At 40.5% G+C, this 27543-nt stretch overlaps 1 protein-coding gene across 14 annotated transcripts in view; it reads right to left on the minus strand.

The window, feature by feature from the left end:
- Window positions 1-872: 872 nt before the first annotated feature.
- mapta (microtubule-associated protein tau a) overlaps window positions 873-27543 on the minus strand; it is a 33023-nt gene continuing 6352 nt past the window's right edge. The window contains exons 1-16 of one of the 14 annotated variants that reach the window (XM_034292129.1): window positions 24602-24726; window positions 24302-24484; window positions 23157-23315; window positions 22687-22815; window positions 20474-20497; window positions 18458-18495; window positions 18123-18251; window positions 15941-16001; window positions 15832-15849; window positions 15487-15734; window positions 15094-15186; window positions 12939-13031; window positions 11900-11992; window positions 8921-9002; window positions 8267-8373; window positions 873-3565 (exon numbers count right to left, since the gene is read on the minus strand). In XM_034292129.1, the coding sequence (XP_034148020.1) occupies window positions 3362-3565; window positions 8267-8373; window positions 8921-9002; window positions 11900-11992; window positions 12939-13031; window positions 15094-15186; window positions 15487-15734; window positions 15832-15849; window positions 15941-16001; window positions 18123-18251; window positions 18458-18495; window positions 20474-20497; window positions 22687-22815; window positions 23157-23315; window positions 24302-24467 (1644 nt within the window). In that variant the 5' untranslated portion in view covers window positions 24468-24484; window positions 24602-24726 and the 3' untranslated portion in view covers window positions 873-3361. Of the gene's footprint in view, window positions 3566-4083; window positions 4250-8266; window positions 8374-8920; window positions 9003-11899; window positions 11993-12938; window positions 13032-15093; window positions 15187-15486; window positions 15735-15831; window positions 15850-15940; window positions 16002-18122; window positions 18252-18457; window positions 18496-20473; window positions 20498-22686; window positions 22816-23156; window positions 23316-24301; window positions 24485-24601; window positions 24727-27543 lie in introns of those variants that run through there. The other 13 variants (XM_020046395.3, XM_034292130.1, XM_034292128.1 and 10 more) reach the window with 13 other exon arrangements.

The following is a 27543-nucleotide window of genomic DNA, read 5'->3' on the forward strand; positions in this document are numbered from 1 at the left end:
GCGTTTCCACAAAAACATATTCTAATAGTGTAATTAACAAACAACTTCCATGATCTGCCTAAATTACAGATATCCCATGATTAATCTTTGTAGTTAAACATCTCTGGCCATCTTGACTACCTTATGTCATTGCCAAGTAGCCTACCTTATGAATTTGGTTGAATTTGGGAATAATTTAATAAAGACACAAGTATTTGGTTCATCAGGGTAGTTACTCTTTACTGGCCCACACCTGATCACATCCCTATTCTAATAAAATGTCAGCCTAAACATCAATGGACAATACTTCAATGGAAAAGCATAGGTGTGATTCAGTGTTGGATCAAATGCCTGCACACCAACATTTAAGGGCTGTGACAACTTGCATTTAATTCCAGGTCAAGCACTCCATAGTTTACAATAAAACACAGTATGTCTTTAACATAATGCACTACTTTCTAAACGGCAACGTGTGTAATATGAAGAAATTCTAAAGCTTTTATTCGTCGCAATTAACTACAGAAGTTTAAGCGATTTATTGCAATTAATTATTCTCATTATTTGACAGCACTACTTTTTTATTAACAGATAGCTTTTTATTAATAATATTTTGTAATAGCAATCAAACTGCTGAATATGCTGTTGTGTAAGTCTAAAGGCTGTGTTAGCTTTAAGTAATTCTTAGTTGGAGGGGTGTGGAGTGCTGCCCAATCCTATTGTATGTGGTAAATAACATTTAGCCACATGGTTATGAACATTGGCTTCCAGTTTGACTGACGCTTTAGTATTGGATATAGTGATATTCATAGGGGTAGGGGACCACAGACAACTGTCAGATGTTTTCACTGGCACAGGAAACAAAGCTTTAACGAATTGAAGGAGTAAAGCAAAAGTGTGGTTTAACAGTTTATTTTCAAATTCACATTTATAGCAACAAGATTCATCATAAACCAGTTATAGATAGAATGCACAGGAACAATATCAACGATCACATTTTCCACACAACTGTACAGCGGCAAAAAGAAATGAGTGATGTTGAAATGTCTTACACAAACCCTTTCCATAGACCACAGAACAGAGGTTAGTGGAGAGGACCACCCGAAACATTTCTCCTTCCCTTGAGTACTGACTGGTTATGTCAGTACCACAACTTAACAGTGCTCTCCAACATATCAGTTCCAGTAATCCACATGAAACACCATGCACATACCCATCTTACAAACTTACATGAATGTCGTCCATTAGTGATAAATAGCAACCAACAGTTTAGCATGCAGATTATTGTGTTGCAAGCACACTTTTTCTCCAATACCCTGGCGGGATGTCAGTCCTCACTTCATTACACAAGTCCAACTTACACTGGCAAACCTCCTAAAGTTATGAATGCACCTTAATCTCCACATAATGGTAAGGGTTGCCTCTCGGCCTGTATTCCTTCACACTAATACCTACATGTATCGTAATATAGACAAGGCAGATATTAAAGGATATACAATGAAAGCACTGTGTAGAAAGAGAGGCAGACCGTTTACTCTTACATGAAACACATGCAAGGCGTTTCAGGATCGTATGTATTCACGGAGATCAGACAGCAATCAGTGATGTGAATAATACAGAGGTGATTGGTGAACCACCGTGGGGACAGTAAGATAAACTGCTTCTTATGCATTTGAACATACTGAGACATACATTTCCATTGTATGAGTAGCATGGTACACGTTTCAGGGGAAGGATCCCAGCTTCATAATATGTGAGACAAGATGAGGGATGTGTGACGAGCATGCTCGTGCACAAGCAAGTTGTAGGTCAATCTAAATATATCCAAAAGGTACTGTGGCAGATGGTTAAACATCTTAGGGTTAAGAAATGTCAACATAACGTAAGAGTGAGCAATATTACATCATTACACAGTGTGTAAGCAGTTGCACTACTTAGAATAATGATGTCATATTCCTGAGTCTAGATGAGCTATGATCGACATTAATTACACTGTACACTTTCAGTGTTACTCTAGATAGACATCAGCGCTTTGACTTTCCTTTGACTCACTGTTTAATCAATAGTTTGTACTGACTTCCGGTTTTTGAAAGCTCAACTGACGATGACGCAGTTCATTTATCAATTTTCCCAGCCATGAAAATGAAACAAAGGTATTCAGATAACAAAGCTCCACACAAAAACTACATAGTTACTGTGATTTAATCCAAATTAGTGACAGATTTTGAATCTTAAATGGCACCGAACCCACAATTGATTGGACAATTTGCCTGGAGTAGCCAAGGCTGTTACTTACATTTAGTAATACAGTCTTCCCCCAATATGTCTTCTTTTAAAAATATTAACAACTATTTTGTTTGTGGAATTTCTCACTAGTAGCCTACATATATTACATATAAACTGCCACACCGAATAAGACAAAAGCTGAATCGCATATATAATAGAGCTATTACTGAATCAAATTGAAAAATTAACACAAACAGTAGCAGGCACGATACAAATGTTTCCATATCAAATACAAGTCATATCCACAGAATACAATTAGAAAAGTGTGTGCTTAACCAAAACCAAGGTTTCTACGCTAATCTGTATTTTCTTCATTAGTCCATACAGGAATTGTTACCCTCTCAAACATACTACCTTGGCATGTAGGCTAGTTTATAAACAAGAGGCACCCAAAGCAAAGACAGCAGGCTGGTGAGGTCTAAAAGCATTTTACTGTCTGAATGATAGCTTTTGCTACATTAGCTGACTTTTACTCACCACTTCTTTGCCTTGTAATATTATTAATGCATGTATTTAGGCGCAATCCTCATATTGCCCTGTCATTGGAAGATGTGTTTTCTTACGTTCTGGCCTAAGTCCTATGTCTCACAAGCCTCTCATTTCCCATGCATCCAAAAAAACCTTTGGTACCCATCACAAATCTTTTTACACATCAAAAATGTAATTTGTAATTTAACGGCATCGAATTGCAGTCTTTGTGACAGTAAAATTACTTATTAAGTTAAAGTAAATTAAAACATGGGTGTTAAAAGTAGAAACGTTCAAATAATGTCCAGAAACACTTGCAGGAATCTTTTTTTTTTTTTTTTTGCCTTTTTTCCAGATACTTTTTCAAAAGGTACAAATAACGGCAACCCAAACAGATCATCTGAGAAATTAAACATAATCTATTTGAATCTCTTTTTTACGACCTCCGTTCTAATGATAATGCATCAAGAAGAAACGTCAGTGATAGATGAGGAAAAGTAACGGGTATATCTAAAAATGTCCTGTGAAAAGTAGTCAGAAGACGACAGGCGTCATGAATCCCCTAACTTGGGTGGTCAAATTACAGGGTCATCGGGAGACTTCCGGACGACCGTCATGAGTCGTCGGCCAATCACAAGCCTTGGCTGGCGAGTGATGCGGACACTTGATCGGCAAGCGTGGAGAGCTGCGGGGGGTCAGCCATGTTGATGGAGCCGGAGGAAGACACGGTACTCAGCTGGTGGGACAGGGGGTCGTCTTCCAGGGAGATGATCTCGGCGCCGTGGTCAGTGCGTGCCTTGGCTGTCTCACGAAATGTCAGCTTGTGGCTCTCAATCTGCCCAATGTAGAGAATTACAGTACACAGTGAAGTAATGGCTGGACTTAAGGTCATGGTACAGTACATCAAATGTTAGCTATACATTATAAGAAATAATAATATCAGAAATTACATTATTACCTCACTGTTCTATAAATACCAATGGCAACACCTGATTATGATCTCTCAAAATAAAGTACTTACTGGCTAAATTACATTCACTGCACAAAATACATAGCAAATCAATTACTTGCTTTAGGTTTTAACCAGAAAGGTTAAGACCTTCCATAGTAAATATAGTACAGTATATTTCAGGATGTTTTCTGACCATTTAAATACTATAACGGCACCCTCTGGTGTTAAATAGGTGAAAGAGATTCATTGAAACATCACAAACAAACTGCTTCTTCAGGTGTCTGGATTTAGGAAATGATTTCCAATCAGACTCAGATATACTGCTGTGTACACACAACATTCCACCCACTTGCCGTGTGGCTTCCCGACCTGTTCGGCTCTGGTGGATGTGTTGTACTTACAGGACTCCTCAATCTTTATGAGTGGGTTCATCAGCATAGGTGTGATGGGTTCTGGGGGACAGGGCTGGGGTGACTGTGGGGGGGTGTCGGCAGGGGAAGGGCCGTATATACCCCCGTTTGAGGGGCTCTCTTTGGGGCTGCCTCCTGCTTCCTTCCCTTTCTCTTTCTAAAGAGGACACCCAGCAACGGGGGTGAAGGTGAAGACCAACAAAGTGTGAAAAAAAACATGACATGGAAAAACAAGTCAAAACAGAAATAGAAGTGTGTGAGAAATGTAATGAATAAACAATAACAGCGCTCATAAATAAACCGGATGATGTGATAAAATATTGAATAATTATTCCAGTAGTCAACAAAAATGGTTTACAGAAGGCAAGGAAATAAAAGATGGCATGTGAAAAGAACAGGAAACTCTCTACACCTGTAGAGCTTCTTATGGGTCAGAGGTGTGAACCCAGTTAGACAAGCAATACTCAATCCCAAATGCAGTAGGACCCCTGGACTCAGTGTACTTGTAGAGGCCCAAGAAGATTATTTGTCTGATGCAATGAATAGCTCAATTTTGCCTTCTTATAGACTGCTATTGTTTGTACAAGTGCATAGGGCAAATGGTTTTATAGGTTGAGTTGGGATTGAGTGCAGAAAACCAGGGTTAAAGATAGGGGTTATTCAGAAAAAGCAGGGAAACAAAACACAGTGAGGGCTAGCAGATAAGGGGACGCAGAAATGGATCCCACGATTAGGCAGCTACAGTCACCCAGGTAAAATGAAGGCACCTATAACACACCTATTGTGCACAGTTTAGGCTAAAAGAACAAGCTACTGTAACAACAATGCTTGTAGGTGAGTGTCAAGAGAAACAAACTCCGTCACATATCAGTTTAGTCATGGGACCCCAATGATTCTACACTGCGTGCACAATTATTAAGCAAATCGTATTCCTCAAGATTTATTTTATTGAACAAAGACAATGCTCTCAGTCAATCCAAAATATTATTGAACCTCAAACCTGAGTTTTGATCTTTGAGTTTTGATCTTTCTCAGGGGAATACATAAGTGGGCACAATTATTAGGGAACAATTAGTGTGCAGAATTATTAGGCAACTAAATTATAAAAATAATTTCTCCAACTCATTTGTTTATGCGCAATTTTATGCGCAATTCTATGCGCAATTTTTTCAAGAGTCACTCTAATTTCATCTGTCCATAAAATCTATCTTCGGGTATTTCTTTGCACAATCTTTAAGCTTCAACTTGTGAATCTTATTCAGTGGTGGTCTTCTTTCAGCCATGTCTCTGAGCACTTGACACCTTGTGCTTCTGGACACCCCAGGTAGGTTGCAGTTCTGGAATATGGTGGCACTGGAGGATAATGGGTTCCTGGTAACTTCACATTTAATTATTCTCAAGTCTTTTGCAGTTAATATGAGTCTTTCCTTCTCCATGCATTTTCTGCACCCCAGTTGACTATTCGCAAAACAAAACATTGGAGTGTCCTGTGGTCAGTTGTTTAGCTATATAAGTGTTGCATCCGTCTGAAATGTATGAAAATGTATGACTTTTCAGTGTCAGTTAAATCTCTTTTTTGGCCCATTGTACCTGAGGTCATGCAGCTGCCTAATAATTATGCACATCTTGATATAAGGTGTTAATCAATGTTGCCTTCATTGGACAAATACATATCATCTGAAAATGATTCAATCCAATGAGCATTCAAGTTTATATGGTTTGGAGTTGGAAAATTTACATAGACATAATAATACGATCAGAATACTCACATGCCTAATAATTGTGCAGGCAGTGTATGTTGTTGCATATGATTATAAAGTAGAGCTCTAGGGTGTATCAGAGTAATCTAAATCATATAATTATTTGTGTGGTAGGTATCTAGATTTAGCCAGGGGACCATTTTTGACAGAACCAATTGTTCTACACTGCAAACTGAAGTCTAAATAGAGTTTGTGTTTGAAAATAACAATATTTTATACTATTTCATTGAGACACAATCACAGAATGTTTTTTATATTATTTGTAGGAATACTTTGGATCAGATTTCCAAAATCCAACACATTTGTTAGGTGAATTCCTGGTAATGTTACACTATTTTCTGATAATTAAATGCAATAGAATAAATATAATTTGGTGTCATAATTCTGCCCACCAACCTGACGTCCTCCTTGACCTGTTCCATTTGCCTTCATCAATATTGATTTTCACTGAATGGGTTGCCAAGCTAGGTGTTCTAATCACTGAATGGGTTCCCAAGCTAGGTGTTCTAATCACTGAATGGGTTGCCAAGCAAGGTGTTCTAATCACTGAATGGGTTGCCAAGCTAGGTGTTCTAATCACTGAATGGGTTCCCAAGCTAGGTGTTCTAATCACTGAATGGGTTGCCAAGCAAGGTGTTCTAATCACTGAATGGGTTCCCAAGCAAGGTGTTCTAATCACTGAATGGTTTGCCAAGCAAGGTGTTCTAATCACTCAATAGGTTGCCAAGCAAGGTGTTCTAATCACTGAATGGGTTGACAAGCAAGGTGTTCTAATCAGAGTTTATAACATAAAAGCTCAGAACAGGCATTAGAAAAGTTCTAGAGGACAGAATGGGCTTTTTATTTATTATAAAATGTATCTACAATGCCTTCGGGAAGTATTCAGACCTTTTAACATTCTCCACATTTTGTTGTGTTACAGACTTGTTTTTGCTATCAATCTACACACAATATTCCATAATGATAGAGTTTTTAGACATTTTTGTCAATTTATAAAAAATGAAATATCTCATGTACATAGGTATTCAGACCCTTTATTCAGTACTTTGTGGAAGCACCTGTCAGTGACCACAGCTTGGAGTCTTCTTAGGTATGTCTCTACGAGCTTTGTACACCTGGGTTTGGGCAGTTTCTCCCATTCTTCCCTGTAGATCCTCTCAAGATCTTCTGATTGAATGGGGAGTGTAACTGAACTGCGATCAAGTCACCCTACAGAGGTTCAAGTCAGGCCACACAAGGACATTCACAGACTTGTCCAATCCAGTGTTGTTTTAGCTATGTGCTTTGGGTCGTTTTCATAATTAAAGGTACATCTTCACCCCAGACTGAGGTTGTGTGTTCTGTATAAGGTTTTTTCAATGACCTCTGTATTTTGCTTCTTTCAATTTGACCTGTATTTTGACCTGTCTCCCAGTCCCTGCCTCCAAGAAGCATCCCCATAGCATGATCCTCCAACCACCATGCTTTAGAGTAGGGCTGGTTTTAGCCTGGTGATGAGCAGTATCTTGTTTTTCCAGGTGTAGGTTTTAGACCTAATGGCCTAATGGTTTCACTTTGGTCTCATCAGAGCAGAGAATCTTTTTCCTCATGCTCTCAGAGTCCTCCAGGAGGCATTTAAGATGCCTATTTACTCAGAAGTGGCTTCAGTCTAGCAACTCTACCACAAATACCTGATTGATGGAGTGCTCCAGAGATGGTTGTTCTTCTGGTAGGTTCTCCCATTGCTGCAGGCAAACTCTGATGTACAGTTAGAGTGGCCATGGGGTCCTTGGTCACCTCACTGACCAAGGCCCTTCTTGCCCGGTTATGTAGTTTGGCTGTAAAAGCGGATTTAGGAAGAGTTTTGATTATTTTAAATTTCTTTAATTTCATAATGATGGAGCCCATTGTGCTCCTGGATTGCTTCACCATTTTTTAAAATAACTTTCTCCTAATCTACGCTTAAACACAATTCTATCTCTGAGGTCTACAGAGTTAATTGGACTTGGCTTGATTTTTACTCTAACATGAACTGTAAGGTGTGGGACCTTACATAGACATGTGTGCCATTCTAAATAAGGTCCAAATCAGTTGAATATGCCACAGGTGGACTCCAATCAAGTTCTAGAGACAATTCAAGAATGATCAAATGAAAAAGGATCTAACTGAACTCAATTTGGAGTGTCATGGCAAAGGGACTGAATACCTTCGTAAATGAGATATTTCGGATTTTCAGTGCAAATAAATTGGCCCAATTTTCTAAAAACGTGTTTTCACTTTGTTATTATTGGATATTTTTTAATCAATTATGAAGTCTATAGCACAACAAAATGTGGATAAAAGTTTTGGGGTCTGAATACATTCTAAAGGTACTGTACTTTACCCATAATGGCCACCTTATAGGGATCTTCAACAATAATGTTATTTTGTCTTACCCTCCTCTGTCCACCTCCTGCAACGTGCCCAATGTTGTCCAGAGAACCGATCTTCGATTGGACCTTGAAATCCAATTTCTCTGATTTGATCTCAACATTTCCACCACCTTATGACAGACATGAAAACATTGTACAATTATTTAAAGGTCTTTACAGCTAGTGCTAAAACTGACATTGTCAATTGTTGCTTCTGTGCATCCTCCAGTTAACATGTGCTCCTCCTGCTTGTTGATGGCTAATTTGAAAAAGACAGTCTGGAAGCATAACTAGCTATACAATGTTGTTTTATGTGGATGAATAGCTAGCTAAGGTACTGTGTGTGTCAATAAAACATGTAAATAGCCAATTTTGGATACTATTCAAGGCCATTTCTGTGACTTAGTTCCTTAGGCTAAATGTTTGGTTGCATCAGTATCCTTGCTTACTGTGTAATGTTTGTAGAAGCATTAACCTAGCCAACAGGTAATGATAATGCTACTTCTTGGGACAGGTGATTTTTGCCACATTTCTGTTTTTTTATAGTGCATCTTGTGGTTGTATAATGCATAAGACAATGACAGTTAAATATTTTTTAACTGCCATTGTCTTATGCTTATATTTTTCTTTCTGTCAAACTTTGTAGTGCAGTCATGTCAGTTTCAGTTTAAGGCTTACCAGGCTTGTGGTGGATGTTGGCTGTAGAACCACACTTTGCTTTAACATTGCTTAGGTCAATCTTTTTGTGGACTATTTGAACCTGTGCAGAGGGATAGAAAAATATGCTTTTAATAAAAATCTGTTGTATTGATGACTTGCAATGGATGCAACCACACAGGACATTGCCCTCTGCAATTTATTTTAAAGGGATAGTCCAGCCTAGAATAATATTTGGGTGAAATAACACTTACCTTGAGTTGTTCTTGAATTTTTCATGACCTCTGTCCCAGCCTGGAATTAACATTTTTTGCATCGCCCAAATTCATGAATTGAAACTGTTCCTAAGCTACAAAAGCTGCATTGCAAGTGGAAACTAACAAAAAAATAAAACTTCTAAATTCAGTAATCTGTCGCACTTGCATAGATTTTCTGACCGCGTATTGATGAAACAGCTGGTGGAATCTGATGACTTCAAACTGGCACTATGTAAACTATTCCGTTTGGATAATGCCAAACACATCCTGACACATCTTCTTTCAATTCATGAATTTGGACAATGCTAATAATGCAAATTCCAGGCTGGGTTGAATAATAGCTTGTTGTGAAAAATGACTCCATGGGCCTTAAAGAACAATTTAAGGTAAGTGTTATTTCGCCCAAATATTAATCTAGGTCGAACTATCCCCCATGAGTCATGGGGGAAACTAAAAAGCTGTTTACACGATACACACAGACTTCAAGTCAAGATCAACTTGCTGATTTAATTGTATCATCTAAAAGTCAGTGATATTGTTGTTGATATACAGCAGCGCTGCTCAACCCTATTCCTGAAAAGCTACCGTCCTAGAGATTTTCTCTGCAACACCAGTGATGACTAACCTGATTTAGCATTTCATCCAGCTAATTATAAGAATCAGGTGTGCTAGATTAGGGTTAGAGAGAAAACATCCAGTAAAGTAGCTCTCCAAGAACAGGATCGAGCAGCCCTTTTCTATAGGTTATTCAGTATTTTCATTTTGTAGTATTCAAAAAAGTATCATCTTTAAGTAATTTACAATGTAAACAATTCATCTCAAATTACAACAATAAATGTGCTTATAAATTGGTTGAGTTTGATCACAATTGGTTAGTTGCTGTTAGATAAGACAGCTACAGAGGCTCTTGAAAGTATTCAACCCATTTGGATTTTCCCACATTTTACTGTTACAACATAAAATCAAAGTACATTAAATTAGGAGTCTTAACTACACAACACATAAAAGTCCATAATGTCAAAAAGATTTTTCCTAAATTAATAAATTTTCTTCCAGGATTTCTCTGTACTACTGCTGCATCCAATGTGCCCTCTATCTTCAAATGCTATCCAAGCTCTGACACAGAGAATTCCCATAGCATGTTGTCACCACCATGCTTCACAATGGAGATGGTGTTCTTAGCCTGATGTGTGGTGATAGGCTTGTGCCAAACATTATGCTTAGTGGTGAGTCCAAAAAACAATATTATGTTTAGACCATATAATCTTCTACCAGTTGGTCTCCCACATGCCTTAAGGGCAACTCTAGCCATGATTTGATGTGTTATTTTGAATAATGGCTTCCTTTTTGCCATTCTCCCATAAAGGTCACTTTTGTGAAGCACCCAGCCATTGTTGCAGTATGCCGCGTCTCCCAGCTCAGCCAGGAAAGACTGTGAGTCCTTTAGAGTTGCCATAGGCCTCTTGGAGGCATCCGCTGACCAGTACTCTTCCCCGAATACTCCAATTTTGAAGATGTCATGTTCTATATAGATTAACAGTTGTGCCATATTCTTTCCATTTCTTAATAATGGATATTATTTTTCTCGGGGTGATATTCATTGCCTTGGAAATGTTCTTATATCCAACCCCTTGGATTAGTGCTTTTGAAGAACCTTTTTCCAGATTTGCTTTTTATTTTCCTTCATCCTCATAATGTACTTTATATTAACAATTGCACTAAACATTCAAAAATAAATGTAAATGTTATTTTTTCACCAGACATAAGGATGATCAGTGGCAAATCAAATTTGATTTCATGTTGTAACACAATAACACGAAGAAAACTCCAAAGGGGGTTAATACTTTGGAGAACCGCGGAGAACATCCCAGTCCACACCCTGGATGTAAGGGTGTGATGACCTCATGGCAGGCAGCCCAGCCCCCGGAGTGAAGGGCCCGGCTGGTGTCTCGCAACAAAGCCCTCTTTTACTCTCTTGAGTGAGGTCACTTTTTCTGCTGTTCACTACAGAAGCTGGCAACTTCAGGCAGAAGCACAGGACAGACACACTTCTGTTAATGGGCATTAAAGATGGGTAAGAATTGTATTCAAGATAGAAACCTTTGATAGAAACCTTTGCTGATCAGTTATCTATTTGTGTACCCAGCAAAGTAGTCCATGCATGATATTTTACATTCAGGTTCATGGACTTTCACTTCATCGCCAAACACAGAAAAACAGACAGGTAAACAAGTTCTCCAGAGGGGGAGGTAGGGAAAAACATCATTAAGCCTACATTCGGTTGTCATGATATTATATAATATTTTCTTGGTCGTTGCAGCTGATGTCATATGATGTAACGGGGCTCTGACACATACAGGAATTTAGGTTGGCTGGAAAGTATTGAATTCATGTGTGTAGCACTGCATGCAACAGAAAAATGTTGGATCATTTTGCCAACATTGTTGTTATACTGTATGTACAGCATATGACATGCTGATGACAGCTAATAGAGGCTTTATGACTGTTTGTTAACCCAACATTAATATTTGAAGGTAGTAGGAGCAGGAAAGTTGTAATGCCACATATTGGGACAGATTAAATACAATCAAGACAGGGATTTCCGTGCAAAGGTGTTTGATTAGTTCCTTAGTGCAGAGGCAAATTCTCCCATTGGAAAAAGGAAGGCCATTGGCAAAACGCTGGAATCTCTGCAAGGAGCCTTGGGTTTATCCCTCTGCCATCTCCAGGTGTATTTACTCACATTGCCACCTCCAGGTGTATGTTTGATATTATCTTTGGAGCCACAGCGAGACTGGACATTGCTTACGTCCACCTTCTTTTCAAGTATTTGTACCTGGAAAAGTGCAGATGTAGGGGAAAATACTGTTATCCCTGTGTAATCAGACAGCAGCGAGGCTGCTTATGAGGACCATGGTAAAAGAGGAGAAACCAGAACTCTGGTAAGAATGTGAACACCGTTTAAAGAAGACTTAACCTGGTCATTAGCCTGGTTGTGAGTAATGACAAGAGACCAGTAGAAAAGCAAGATAGCCTTTCCAGGTCTTTTACCAACAGTTGCTTCGATGATCATAACTGTAGAGATACTCAAGACATTGGTGTTGAGTTCATCCCTTAGTTACTCACATTCCCACCTCCGGGTACATGTTTGATATTGTCTTTGGAGCCGCACTTAGACTGGACTTGATTAAAGTTGAGCTTCTGATCAATTATTTTTACCTGGAAAAGCACAAAAGTGTATGGAGAGACTGTTATTTTTTATTTTAAATCCAATGCAGCAAGGCTGCAGATGAGGAGGATGAAGACTGACTGAGGTAGGGAAATGTGTTCATGTAAATGATTTATGTAGTGAAAGAAATCTGTTACTAAACAACAAGGTGGCTTTCCCAGGTGCTCTTGATTTCATCATTAAAACAAAGACCTGTTCATTGCAACGGTTGGTTGAATCCTGATAAAAACTAAATGTAACCAGAACCTATTTACAACCACTGATTAAATCATTAAGAATATTACATAATCAAGATACACAACTGGGTGATAGTACCTGTCAACATATTTACATAACTTTAAAAATGGTTTACATAATTTGAATTTCCCATGACGCCACTTAAGAGTGAGTTGTAAATATAGGTGTCTAAGTAGCGGCTGCCTGCTAATTGTACCACCTAGGATTGCTTGTTATCGGAAGACCTTTGCTCGCTTGTGTGTCACAATTTGTATCATTGAGTATATGATTCCCACATGGACAGAAGGGTAGTGACGGAGCACAACGAGTCACCCACCCTGCCTCCTCCAGGAGTGTGATTAAGGTTGGCTTTGGATCCACAACGAGCCTGGACGTTGCTTACATCCAACTTCTTCTCAAGGATTTGGACCTGAAAAAATAAGTATGGGAAAAGGAGTATTAGCCATGAGTTGTCAAAAGCAGCAAGGCTGCAGATGAGGACCGAGCCAAAAGAAATGTAACAAAAAGTAATTCATGTAGGAATGAGGAGAAAGCTGATTATTTTTACCCTCTTAACCCATTAATGATGCAGTCTGGGACTTTGGGAATAATAAAGATATTTTTTGGAACCTACCATTTTGAGCTGGATATGTAATACTGTAGGTTGTTAATATGTGAATAATATGTAAGTGGAATGACTAATTATATACACTGATGATCCAAAATCTTATGACCACCTGCCTAATATGCAGTTGGTTCTCGGCGTGTTGCCAAAACAGTCTCAGACTCTACAAGACCCCTGAAGGTGTGCTGTGGTATCTGGCACCAATACATTAACAACAGATCCTGTAAGTTGTGAGGTGGAGCCGTCATGGATCAGACTTGTTGGTCCAGCACATCCCACAGAATCTCACTCGTATTGAGATCTGGGGAATTTGGAGGTCAGGGCAACAACCTAAACCCTTCACCATGTTCCAAACTATTCTTGAACAATGTGTGCAGTGTGGCAGGGCACATTATCCTGCCATCAGGAGATACCATTGGCATGAAGGGGTGTACCTGATCTGCAATGATGTTTAGGTAGGTGGTAGGTGTCAAATTGACATCCACATAAATGCCCAGACCCAGGGTTTCCCAGCAGAACATTGCCCAGAGAATCCCACCTCCTCCCCTAGCTTGTCGTCTTCCCACAGTGCATCCTGGTCCCATCCCTTCTCCAGGTAAGCGGTGCACACGTAAACGAGAGTCCACGTGATGTAGAAGGAAAAGGGGCTCATCTGACCAGGTGACCTTCTCCACTGCTCCAAGGTCTAGTTCCGATGCTCGTGTGCCCATTGTAGGTGCTTTCAACGGCGGTCACAGAGGTCACCATGGGCACTCTGACTGGTCTGCGGCTACGCAGCCCAAAACACTGTGTGTTGCGACACATTCCTTTCATAACCATTATAAAAATGACTTGTGTCACAGTAAACATGTCGGTTCGAACCAGACAGGGTCGCCTTCGTAACCATCGCACATTGATGAGCCCGACACCCTGTCACCGGTTTGTCCCTCCTCAGACCACTGTTGGTAGGTACTCACCACAGCTGACCCGGAGCACCCCACAAGCCATGCCCTTTCAGAGAGGCTCTGACCCAGTCGTCTGGCCATAACAATCGGGCACTTGCCAAAGTCCCTCAGGTCTTTTCTCCTGGCCTTTTCTCCTGCATCCAACACATTGACTACGAGAACTGATTGTTTGCTTACCATCTAATCTACCCAGACCTTGACATGTGCCCTTGTTAGGAGATGATCAATGTTATTTGCTTCACCTGTGAGTGGTCGTAATGTTTTGGCTCATCGGTGTACAATATAGTTTGAAAGCTAGTGGTTTTAATGACATGGGGCACATATCTGCACATACATTACAAAGCGCAAATTTTGGGGCATTTTGGGGAAATGACTCAAACATGTTCTGAAGTCAGATCTGCACTGAAGACAAAAATGAATAGGATTGGTTAAGTCAATGGATAAGGCAGAGCATAAGTTCCAACTCTGAAATGGCTCAATTTAAGTTGAATTCTAAAATGCTTAGCGTACGAATAGGGATGAAGGTTAAGTAAAGTGTAGGGTTCAGGTTTAGAGCAGGGACAAGCACAAACCTGGGTCAAATGGCAACTTAGAGGATTCAGCCTGATTAAAATGCGAGTTCCACCCTCCCCATTGACCAAAACAATCCCATTCATTTCTGACTTCAGGTGAAACCACAACGTGCACCTTTTTTGGGGACCTGTTGAGACTTGACAGCACAACTTTTACAACTACTGGCCAGAAATCTCAGATTGCATCTTTAAAGGAGTACCACAAATAGTTAGTTCATTTAATGATCCTTGTTCAATGACAGTGGATCCAATAAAGTTGGACATTTCGAATTTTGACAAGGGTTGCTTGGATCATCATAACTGTAGAGATACTCAAGACATTGGTGTTGAGTTCATCCCTTAGTTACTCACATTCCCACCTCCGGGTACATGTTTGATATTGTCTTTGGAGCCGCACTTAGACTGCACATTGCTTAAGTCGATCTTCTTTTCAATTATTTGTACCTGGAAAAGTGCAGAAGTGGGGTAAGAGGCTGTTATCCTTTAAGGGTTTTGAATCAGAAGACTTCTACACTGATTCACATGACCTGTCTTAGACCTATTTACTAAAAAAAATGTCATCTTTAGAAAATGGCTACCACACCACAGATCACCAGTAGAGTGGAGATCGTCCATCCCTGTGTAAAACACTAAAACAGATGAGGAGACAGTGAAGAATGGACAGAGAAGAATGACAGAGAAGAATGGAGTATTGAATCTGTGGTTTAATGTCATGTGGGAAGAGCAACTGTAGCTTGAACTTACCCTTCCTCCTCCGGGTTGATGCTTGATATTGTCAGTGGAGCCGATCTTGGACTTGACGTTCTTCAGGTCTGGCAGGGGGACGGCAGTGGTGAGGGGCGCAGGGGCACGGGTCTTCAGAGAGCCAGGGGACTTTGGTGGGGTGCGCACCACGGCAACCTTCTTCACCTGGTTGGTAGCGGCCACAGCCAAAGGCTTCTTGCTGGAGGGAGATTTGGGAGTACCAGGGCTGCTGTGTCCACTGGTACTGTCTAAAGATATGGTTGAAATGGTAAAGTGAAACATTATATCTAGAAAGACCTTTCATTTTAGTAAAATATTTTATAAAGAAATATATATATTGTTTACCTTTATTCTTGCCATTTGCTATATAAAAAACAAGCAGCACAAATTAGGCATAATCAGAGGTTGGTCAATACTTTTTGTGTTGAACATTCCAGACTAACTAGTTATATACCTGGAGCTGGGGATTTGGCGGGAATCTTTGTTCCGGGAGCTTGAGGTCTGGCACTCGAAGTCTTTACACCAGATAAAAGAAACAAAGGGTTTAAAGTGATTTAAAGAACAAATTACCAAGAAACATTCTCAGAGTTGACTGATTTACCAGTCTCAAGTAGAGTATTTTGATGCTTTGCTCACTAGATATTTAGCTAGCTTAATATCTAATTTAGCAAATTAACAGTGCAGCTGATGTTTGTTATAGCTACATATCCAGGTAATGTTTTCTCCAAGTGTAAATTAGATGAGTTTTCCATATGATAAATATAATCCACAGGTAACCTCAATCTGATAGCAATTTAAAAGCATGCTACTCCACTGGCCATTTGCCTTGACTGCATGCTGAACACAAGTCACTCTTAAATTACATTGCATTTGTGCAAACAATTTGGAAAAAGGGGACTTCATGTTTTGAGATTGCATTCAAATATATGTGGATACTTTCTAGTATACCATTTTAATGGTATCTTAATGATTATTACTGTGATATCATTATGCTAACACAAATTGGACTTTTTTGGTAAAATCTTCATACAAATCTTTTATTAAGGTAGTATGACTTATTTATACTATATTTCCCTCCATTAATTTAACTTACTAACACCTAGGGACTTCTATCTAAAGACCCACCAAATTATCAACTACATTTTTAAATATGACATACTAAAATGGATGTGTTTAGTTAATAATTTGATATAACATAGACCCCTCCTTTAATAACAATCCCACTTGAACGAATCATCCAAGTCCATGGCTGGAGGTTGGGTTACTCACAGGCAAGTCAAGATGGAACAGTTTTATTTGCAAAACTCTTTGTGAGTACAACACATTCATTCATTGGACACCCTCAATGAATAAACACTGTTCTCGCCCTGCATCTTAACTGACCCACAGATATTCAACAGAGAAACTGTCAATGACAACTATACAACTGTGATCTCTAATCTGCCGTCAGACAACGATCGATGAGCTGGAGGATCTTACTTCCAGCCCTATTAGTGGTAGGCCACTTGTACAGGAAACACTAACTATTTCAATGAGTTCAGCGAACCACAGTTTCTCTGGATTGCAGACCTGTTTCCTCTAGCCTCCAGTGTCAATCTCAACATCCGTCTCTCTTACTTTGCTGGGAAGTGCTGGGAGTTCCACTGTGCCGTGGATTATGGAGCCACAAATAGGGATCAGTAAGTGGACATCATACACTCACAGTCTGGAGAGCCCAAGTGTTGCCCTACTGATGCAGATGAGAGTCAAGAGCACCTTTCTGTGACAGGGAGATTCTTCGCTCTGGATTAGACATGATTTCTTGAAAAATCGATAAACCTCGAGATTGCAATCTCGAGGTACTGCAGAGGACTGCAGAGGACAATCCCTGCAGTATAAAGCTCAGCTATGAGGACCTCTTCTCTCAATTATAGTGTCTTTGGGGCCTTCAATACTGCTACAAGCTTAAGAATGAGCATTTCGCAGAATCCAAGAGTGTGTCTTCTGATACCTGCAGCGCAGAATCACAGCATTTCTGTTCTGAATTCACACCATTAGTTCAAAGAATTTTGTATTGTAAAAGGCTGCAGTGAACTGCAAGAAATGTAGAAAAGGCAGTTGATCAGTTCAAAATTACAATCGGGCTATGTTCCAGTGATGCATCTTCCTTATATGAGTATAAAACCAAGCCCAAGAGAGAGAATAAGGCCTACTCTGAAAGGAAAACAGATAAAGCTAACAATGATTCCGATATAATGAAAAGTGAAACAAAAACCCTAAGAAGATAGGAAAAGGGAGGTTTGTCTATCTACTCTTTAGTGAGAGCTACTGTTCCAGGGACAGAGGTGACGACGAGAGGTACTGGCCACATTGAGTATGGCAAGCTCCCCCACACACACACACAAACGCATGCACAAAAGCACATCAAATACACACTTTCAAAAATTATTAGTAATGAATTATGCAGACATAATAAGCAAATAGCAATAAAACACATTTTATTGTACATTACAAAATAAGCACTCCTAAAAGTTGTCCTGGAAGCAACCGTAATTGTTAAGACTGGGGCTTATTGAGGCCTGTACCACTGTCAGCCATGTGCAGGGGTGCAGGGATTTTATCACTCACAACTCTGTGCAGGCTTGTGCCATACTTACACAGGCCTGTCTGGCCACTACAATGTTGGCTCTAGTGGGTATTGAGGTGGACCCATTTCTGGTTCTGTTGACTGGGGAGGGTCTTTTAAGGGCAATGGTGGGTCTAGCTTTGGTGGCAGTTTTGGGTGTCTTTGTAGGATAGGAAGATATTAATATAAAACAATACTTTGAATTCCTTGAAAGTAAATGAAAAAGAATGTCATGAAACAGGCACACAGTCATACAAATAGACAGCATGGGCTGAAGGTCCTTGTAGATAAAACAAATATGAAATGAAATGAAGAGATCAAGTGTGGCATTCTCCATGACTATCTGCTAGGTGTTAAGTTGCCTACCTTCTTGTCAGCATTATCGTTTTCAATCTTTGCTTGAGCTGTTGAGGAAAAATGAAAATCAGACCATTACAAATATAAGACCTAAGTATTCTTCAGACAAAAATCCGGGGAACCTCTTTTTTTTTACATTAAAAGAACATTCAAAGAACATGGGCTCATTTCTTTTGTATGAGAGTGTGTGTGTGTGTGTTTATGTGTGTGTGCGTGCGTGCATTGGGATGTGGAGAGACAAAATGAAAGAATGTGACAAAAACAGGTGACGTGAAGGTCTCACAGACATGCATAGGGACAAACAGTGCCACCCAGGCCTTGTGGACGGTAGATACTCAAAGCACTTTGGTGGAGGGCTGCAAGGCCAGCAGAAAGAACAAAACAGTCAAGAGAGAAAAAAACTAAAACGGGAAGCGTATACTAACAACCTCTCCCTCAGCCAAATGTGACGTTCCATAGCGCATTGCCAAGGGAGCCAGTGCTGCAAAGCATTCGATAACTGTTTTGTCAAATAAAGTGGAATACATTTGGGATTTGGTGAATAGAACTGCAAACAGACCTTTGAATATAGCAACCGGGACCAATGACTTTCTTGCAGGAGAAGTGTGGAGAGTTTTCTGTAGATCTGTAGTCTCTGGGTCTTCGGCGATATCAGGTAAGCACGTGTGGCTGGCTGTTTCTACAGGTAGTACCCTTGCCAAATGTTTGTCACACTCAGAAGACCCCATGTTTATGTTGAGGCGTGGCTCGGCTGGTCTGTCACCGTGGGGGTGCACATCGCAACGGTCAACGTCTGATGAGATGGCTTCAGGTAACTCATGAAGAACTTCTGAGCAATGTCTGCGGCATCTGTCTACCTGCTCAGAGTTCTCCAGGACTAAGAGGTGAGAGGATGGACTGTGAACTGGGAAGAAATAGGGACTTCCTGGCACAAACTGATCAGACCTAGAAGCAGCAGGAGCCTGTGGGAAAGCTTTGGTATGACAGTGTTTCATGGCTTCGTTTGAAGTCCTTATACCGTCTTCATCTACCCATGATGCATACTCTTCAACGGAGGTGAGGTCCTCCAAGGCCGTGCTTCGGACTAGGGAGGTTGCCAGAGGATCACTGAACCCCGGGGAGCACTCAGGTCCATCAAAACTGGCCGCTCTCTGAGAGTCTAGGCTTAGCCCCCTGGTGGATGAGAGGTCCCCTGTCCCCTGGGTCTGGTCTCCAGAAGTCCATAAAGAGTTACTTAAACTCTTTCCCCGGTCCCCAATATCACGGGCCCCTCCTGAGTCAGTGGATTTGGAGTCAAGAGAATAGCAAGCTCCCAAGTTCTCCAAATCAAGTCCAGCAGCAATCTCTGTGTCTTCAGCTGCCTCCGGTACGCCAGGCAGAGGCAACACAAATCCACTTTGCGTGCCAGGTTTCTCTAGTTTGTTTTTAAAGGCAGACTTAAGGATGAATTAACCCCACAGTTTAGGTCTCCATAATGTTATCAGAGGAGAAGTAGATTACAAAGTAATGAATCGCAGAGACCACAGAAAGGTAAATAAAAACATGCTTAGTGTTTGTAATGGTGCTGTGAAAGCAGTCACATGAATCTATCTATACCTGTCCATTGGCTATGAAAAGTGAGGAACGGATAGAATGGCTTTATAAAAAATACTCATACTGTAATTCACATTAAAATGAACAAAGTGAAGATTGACAAAAGGCTTTCAAATAGATCAAAGGAAAACACTGATAATGGATGACTACAAGACAAATATGAAAATAACAGTGAGATCGGCTATGATGCTGTGCTGTCATACACACAGAATAGTGCATATTTGATTCCAAAATAATGTGTTATTTTGAACATTCCTTATAATGCATAAAATGTTTAATCATAGCAGTTTATTGTACTGTAACATATTTGGCACTTCGGCACCAATATTTGCAGTGGCTTTGGCAAATGTTACAAGCTAGTCTGGATATTTATTTAAGATGTACCCATAGGGTTAAACAAACATTGGCCACGGTGTGATGGAGTGGATGTACCTGCTGAGGCTGCTCCTCCAGTCGCTGTTCAAACACAGTGAGGCAATGCAGAGAAAAGACAACAGAAAACACACATATTAGGCCATGTCAAACACATCACACGCAACATTCAGAAGAACTGTGCAACCGCAACGAAAATAAAGCAGCTTTTCACTAGATCTTAACACCACAAACCAGACTCTGGTTATAATCATACTGACACTTTTACTGACACATTTTTATATACATCCAAATGAAATCATTAGATAAAACAAAAATCCACATCTAAACGCAGGCTACACTTGTGTGTGTGGATATAGTGTGGCGTGAACGCGCCCACACCCCACAAATCAGCATCCCACCAATGACCCCAACAGCATCTGCAAAAGCTACCGGCTAGGCCAGTCCCGGCTCTGCACATGGGCCTCCTGTTGGGACCTCGTCTGGGGAGGTGTTTGACGGCTACCAGAGAGCAACTCAGGGCCGAGGCCACTTGCAAAGAGAAGGAAAATGGACAAGAGAAGCCTACGAGACCTAGGAAGAAGATGGTGGATGCTGTAGCAGCTGCGACCGCCAACGGTCATTCCTCCCAAACCACCAGGACCCTGGACACATCCTGTGACACACCCAGTAGGTCCTTTAACCTGTTGATTTCTTCTTGTTTTGGGCTAAGATGGCGTGCAGTGTACTACAATAACCATAACGCCCAAAGTGGGCATTTGGGTCCCACTGCTGACACCAGTATCTTTTCAGTAATTCTGGTTGACATACTGTGGCAATAGCGATTTGTTCGTGATATGTCTGCTACAAACTTGAGCTTGCACAAACACCAATGCACTGCGAAACATTAATAAGAGTAAATAGGTTAAGAGTAATAGTTCATCAATAACAGTAGTAAGCACTGATAAAACCAACTCTCTTCAGGTTATTGCCATGAAACATTAGTAAAAACATTATTAACCTGATACAAAGTAAATGCTATACTTCTGTTACATAAAAATGTGGGGCAGAACCTGCAATTAATACAATGACAATGTTAGAAAAGTAGAATTCAGAAGACCGTGATGGTGGGTCTTGTGGTGGTGGTGGTGGGGAGGCGCTAAGTTGAGGCACTAAGTTGCACTTCCTTGATACAGATGGCACTCGCTAGATCATAGAACTCAGACTGTGGTTCAGCCACCCTGTCCTCGGTTGTGGCTTCCTCAGGCTCCACTGGGACAGAAAGGCAAACCTTAGGTCAGAAATCTGGTTGGGCTTGTCATGGGTGCTTTATGGTGTACATTATAGCATACACTTTGCCAAAGTGCCTGCATGTGCAACAGACATACTTAAGGTACTGTATAAGCACAGTACAGGGAGCTTGTACCATGTACTAACAGCTAAACAGGTTAAATGGAATGGCAGTATATTATCGCCAGGTTAACGCTGTATTAGCGTCACTATATTACTGTGAAAGATAGAATCTCGATTCAGATTGTACTGCGAAGCAATATTCTGCACAGGCGCACAGACAATGACTGAATATAAGATGCAGGGACTGGCACTCTTCAGACGGGTCATGGCTTTCTAGTTCCCAACACCACCCCTAACCCGAAGGAGCGTCTGCTGGTGGTTTAGTTTTATTTTATAGTCCTGAGACAATTCTCCCATCCAACAGTTCAGGGTCTGTTGAACAGATTAGTGCAGTATTTCCCTCTCATCAAATTTAGCCCAGGCTGTTGTGTCTGCTATTCTAAACCAAGGCAAAGCTTGGCTCTGACCAGGGCAAATCCAGGAGTTATTCTTAACCAGTGACTTCAGTAGAGCCCTGTTCAGAAGACAAACATTGTGGGACACTGCAGATAGAAATGTCATAAATGCAACTGATCAGTCATTCTAGTCTCTGTCAGTAAAGTACTTTCTGTTTTTTTCACAGAATTTATTTTCACAATGTTTTGATTGTCTGAACATGGCCCAGTAAAAACCCATTGTTGATTAATAAACAACAAACTGCTTGAAGGTTAGAAGGCAAAATCCAACACACACCAAATCAGTCATAGAGAAATATAGTCTGCAAACAAACCAAAAAAATGCTTGGGGTGATGGCTTCGAAAAAGCAAGTGATATTTAAAAGTTAGACATCTTGCACTGAAACAGATAGTGTAAATATGAATAAGCTCAGGGATAAAATAACTCCAAAAGTTTTAGGAAAAGCTTTGGGATTGAAGCTGAATGCTCATGGTGGGGGGGCATACCGGGCTGCACATCTTTCTCACCAGAGGCACTAAGATGCACCTCCATGACACAGGGGGCGCTCTCTAGTTCATAGAACTCAGACCCCGGTTCAGCCGCCATGTGCTCAGACATGGTTTCCTCAGGCTCCACTGGGAGAAAAGGCAAGCTTTAGATTTCAGTAGGACAACACCATAGGAAGCGGTTTGACAGGAAAAATAAACGTATGTGTTGAAAATCAAACATGTGCAGGTCTACAGTACTTGCCAACCTATTTCAGTGCAAAAAAGAAGGGAATGTCATTCCCTAAGCAATAATCAATTCGGCAAAGAAAGGGAAAAAAAAATATGTGACCATGAAGAATTACAAATTACATGTTCTAATTTACACAAAACACACCTTTGTAAAGTCAATAGTGTGTCTACGCTAGAAAACTAGTAAAGATACACAGGATCTCCCATAACAACTACCGTAGTTAGTAAAGGGTACTTACTATTTGACATACAATTGGAGCATATGACGTTAACCTCTGTTGAAGAACATGATACAGAGTGGTGTAGCTTCCTGCTTGTCTGAGGGGTTAGAGAGAGAGCGAAGGGGGAGAACGAATGTACTAGTGAGGGCTGTAAACTGGGGAAAGCTAGGCTACGGACTAATAGGCCGTAAAAAGCCATTTAGGGGCAAAGCAGGGATGAAAAGAGAAGGTTATTATAGTTTTTGTTCCATCCGTTGGGACACAACAGCAAGCCCATTGTGAAAGATGGACAGCGGTGGGTGTAGTATCCCAGTACTGCTACTGAATTAAACGTCATCGATGTAAACCTCCTTGAAGCCAAGGCTTTCCCAACTCTATCTCCTTACTCCGTTTCTAGACTAAGCCTCTACTTCTACTGAATACCCACTTTGACATAATTAATGTGCCTTTTAAAAAAAAATAATCTTAATGCTTGATTGTTTAAAAGGCTGAATTGGTAACAGTGGCCGGTGGACGGAGGGGAGAGGCAGCGTTCTAAGGCCCTGACCCAGATCTCTGTATTGCAGAGCGGGAGAGCGCAGCTGTGGTCGGGGGGACTCCAGGCCCAGTCAAGCATGTCTTGTTTGCTTTATGTAAAGGGATTGAAACAAAGCACAATCCAAAGCCTCTGCCCACTGCCACACTTACAGACTAGGAAATGGCAGGTGATTTTTCCCCTTCCAAAAAATGCTAATTAGTCAATGCATTCACATTGATCTATTCATATATACATCCATCTAGATTCATCAGTCTTAGAAACGTTTTCGTTTTGGGCTGGATGTGGGCTACCGTGCTCCTGTACACCTGCCATCCTGACACAGATCCAAAACATTTGCTTCTGTGAAACTGTGCAAATGAGGTCATTTATTGTGTGCTTCCTGACAACAATTAGTACCCTTAGATACAGTTCTCTGACTCATGCAGTTTAAATGACGAAGTACCTCTGTATTTAGCCATCAAGCTGCCCATCCTCTAAGGCTATTTTGGGCCTTGCGGTAGCCTCAATAAAACATCCCTCTGTTCCTATCTGGAGGTTAATTGAGCAAGGATGTTCTTTGTTTGGCTGTGCTAGTTTTGCAGCGTTTTCTTACAAGCTGATAGGGTAGATAGATACAATGGCTGACCTTTCATGGGACCATCCCCTGGGCTCCTGTGCCCCAGCTGGACCCCGTTCTCCTGGTAATGCAGGTCGTTGATGGTCATACCGGCTAAGGAAGCACTCATGGGGTCCCCGGCGTTGTAGCTGTAGGCGTTAGGAGCGTTGTTCATGTAGTCCTGGTGTTGATCCATAACGAGTCCGGTTCAAGCTATACGAAAGGAGAGCATATGGAAGTGCTGAACAGAAAATACACCACAAAAGTCCCCTGACACATCCACAAGGCGGATAAAGCTCATTTGGGTTGCACTGCACAGCCTATTCTTACGAGAGCATCCGAACGAGACAGTGATAGTCAACGCAGAAAAACCAGCCAGTACCAGGTTCTGAGACCTTGCCAAGTCATTCAATGAATAACCTTTAATGTGGAAGAGTCTCTTCCGTCTGACATAAGCCAGTCAGTCAGCAGCAGGTCAACATAAACAGACACTGTGCCGCTGAAAACATAGCTTATTTATATTCCTAATGTGGGCTCCTGGTGTGGGGTTACAGGCCCTGGGTTGAAAATAGTCCCATGTGCCCACGTGCGTTGTGTCCTAACTGCGACAACTTGCACTTCCTAAACAACCTGAGACCACCCCTGTAATTTCCCCATTGAGGCTCCCTGAAGCTCTCAATGAACATCAAAAGTGACCGCAAAAGTGAAAAGCAACTCAACTGATAAAATTGAGGTTTAGACCAAGACATACAGTACAAAAAATAGAAATGCAACATGCAACAATTTGAAAGATTTCACTGAGTTACAGTTTATTCAAGGAAATCAGTCGATTGAAATAAATACATTTGGCCCTAATCGATGGATGTCATGACTGGGAATGCAGATACAGTGTGTATATCAGCAACATCTTACATCTTAAGATATCTGTAAAGTACCAAGGAGGTAGAATCCAAATGTATGAAAGTATGCTCTCTCAACCAAATACCTGTGAAAGGCTTCAAATCTCATCAAAATAGGATTGTGTACTGTCTGAGATTAAATCATATGGTTAGGTCAGTGTTTTATCTATATACCTGAAATTATATTTAGTTTCGGTCTCTGTCAAACACCGTCTTGATACCCTGACACCCCCTTTCACCGACAAAACACACATTTGCCAGCCTGCGATCTCTAATGACCATTCTTGTCTGTTCAATATTGCGGTTAAAAAAAAACACATAACACAAACCACAAGTTATCATCATTTCATTACCTAACGCTACCAAAAATGTGCGTGAACAAAATAACTGGGGTTACAATTATGGTAATTGAAAATCAAAGTCAAATTCTTTCATTTGTATACACTGGGAAAACGATATCTCTGTCCTTCACTGACACAATGAGTCAAGTTAAGTCAGTAATGTCTGTGCTTTCTGTCGTTTTTTATAGTAACATAAATAATGTGACTGTAGCAAAACATTTGTTTTTTGCATTTCTGTGGTTTCGGGAATTTTCTCCAGACCACATTAGAACCCCAAGATGTTGTTTATCTGGAGCAGTTTAAAAGGGTGATTTACTAACATATTACTCACACACAGTACTGTATGTGACTAAAATTAGAATACAATGCAGAAGTAGATATGATTGATTATATACGTTTGTGCTAATAAGTTTGCATACCCTGCCAGAAATTGTGACATTTTGGAATTTATGTTGAAAAAATTACTGATCCTTTTATTTAAGGATAGTGATCATATGATTTATTATCAATAGTTATTTGGCTCCTTTTTAAATCATAACGATAACAGAAATCACCCAAATGGCCCTGATCAAAAGTTTATAAACCCTTGAATGTTTGGCCTTGTTACAGATGCACAAGGTGACACACAGGTGAAAATGGCAATTAAAGGTGACTTGTCCACACCTCTGTCTGTGTATAAATAGTCAATGAGTTTGTTAGCTCTCACATGGATGCACTGAGCAGGCTAGATACTGAGCCATGGGGAGCAGAAAATAACTGTCATAAGATGGAAAAGGACATAAAAAGATATCCAAAACCTTGCAAATGCCAGTCTGTACTGTTCAATCACTTATTACGAAGTGGAAAATTCAGGGATCTCTTGAGACCAAGCCATGGTCAGGTAGACCAAGAAAGATTTCAGCCAAAACTGCCATAAGAATTGTTCAGGATACAAAAAAAAACCCACAGGTAACCTCAGGAGAAATACAGGCTGCTCTGGAAAAGACAGTGTGGTTTTTCAGTGCAATACGACGATACTCAAACTAAAATTAGCTGCATGGTCAAGCTGTCAGAAAGAAGCCTTTACTGCACCAATGCCACAAAAAAGCCTGGTTACAATATGCCTGACAACACCTTGACACGCCTCACAGCTTCTGGCACACTGTCATTTGTGACAAGATCAAAATAGAGCTTTATGGTCACAACTATAAGCGCTATGTTTGGAGAGGGGTCAACAAGGCCTATAGTGAACAGAATACCATCCTCACTGTGAAACATTGTGGTGGCTGACTGATGTTTTGGGGGGGGGTGAGCTCTAAAGACACGCAGAATCTTGTGAAAATTTATTGCAAGATGAATGCAGCTTGTTTTCAGAAAATACTTACACACAATTTGCATTCTTTGCATTCCACACAAAAGCGGCACATGGGATGCTCTTGGACTTTCCAGCACGACAATGACCCTAAGCACAAGGCCAAGTTGGTTACAGCAGAAAAAGGTGAAGGTTCTGGAGTGGCCATCACAGTCTCCTGACCTTAATATCATTGAGTTCATGTAAGACGAACAAAGACTTTGCATGACCTGGAGGCATTTTGCCAAGACGAATGGGCACCTATACCATCTGCAAGAAGGTGGTATAGACAACTATTACAAAAGACTGCACGCTGTCATTGATGCTAAAGGGACCAATACACAGTATTAAGAACTAAGGGTATCCAGACCATTTTTTTCTTTGTTGCCATGTTATGTTTTATGATTGTGCCATTCTGTTATGACCTACAGTTGAATGTGAATCCCATAAGAAATAAAAGATGTGTTTTTCCTGCTCAAACATTTTCTTTAGAAATGGTACATATATTACCAATACTCCAAGGGTATGCAAACTTTTAAAAACAACTGAACATACTTTTGGTATGTCTGTGATTTTGTTGTTTCATTTCATGGTGTGTAAATGTTATGTAATGGTCTTTCAAATGTGTGTCTTATTTAATGGCACATACTTGAATGCTCTTCAATGCAATTGTGTATTGTGACGTCAAAATGTGTCTGTAAA

The sequence above is a fragment of the Esox lucius genome, chromosome 5, assembly GCF_011004845.1.
Source record: "Esox lucius isolate fEsoLuc1 chromosome 5, fEsoLuc1.pri, whole genome shotgun sequence".
Taxonomy (NCBI): domain Eukaryota; kingdom Metazoa; phylum Chordata; class Actinopteri; order Esociformes; family Esocidae; genus Esox; species Esox lucius.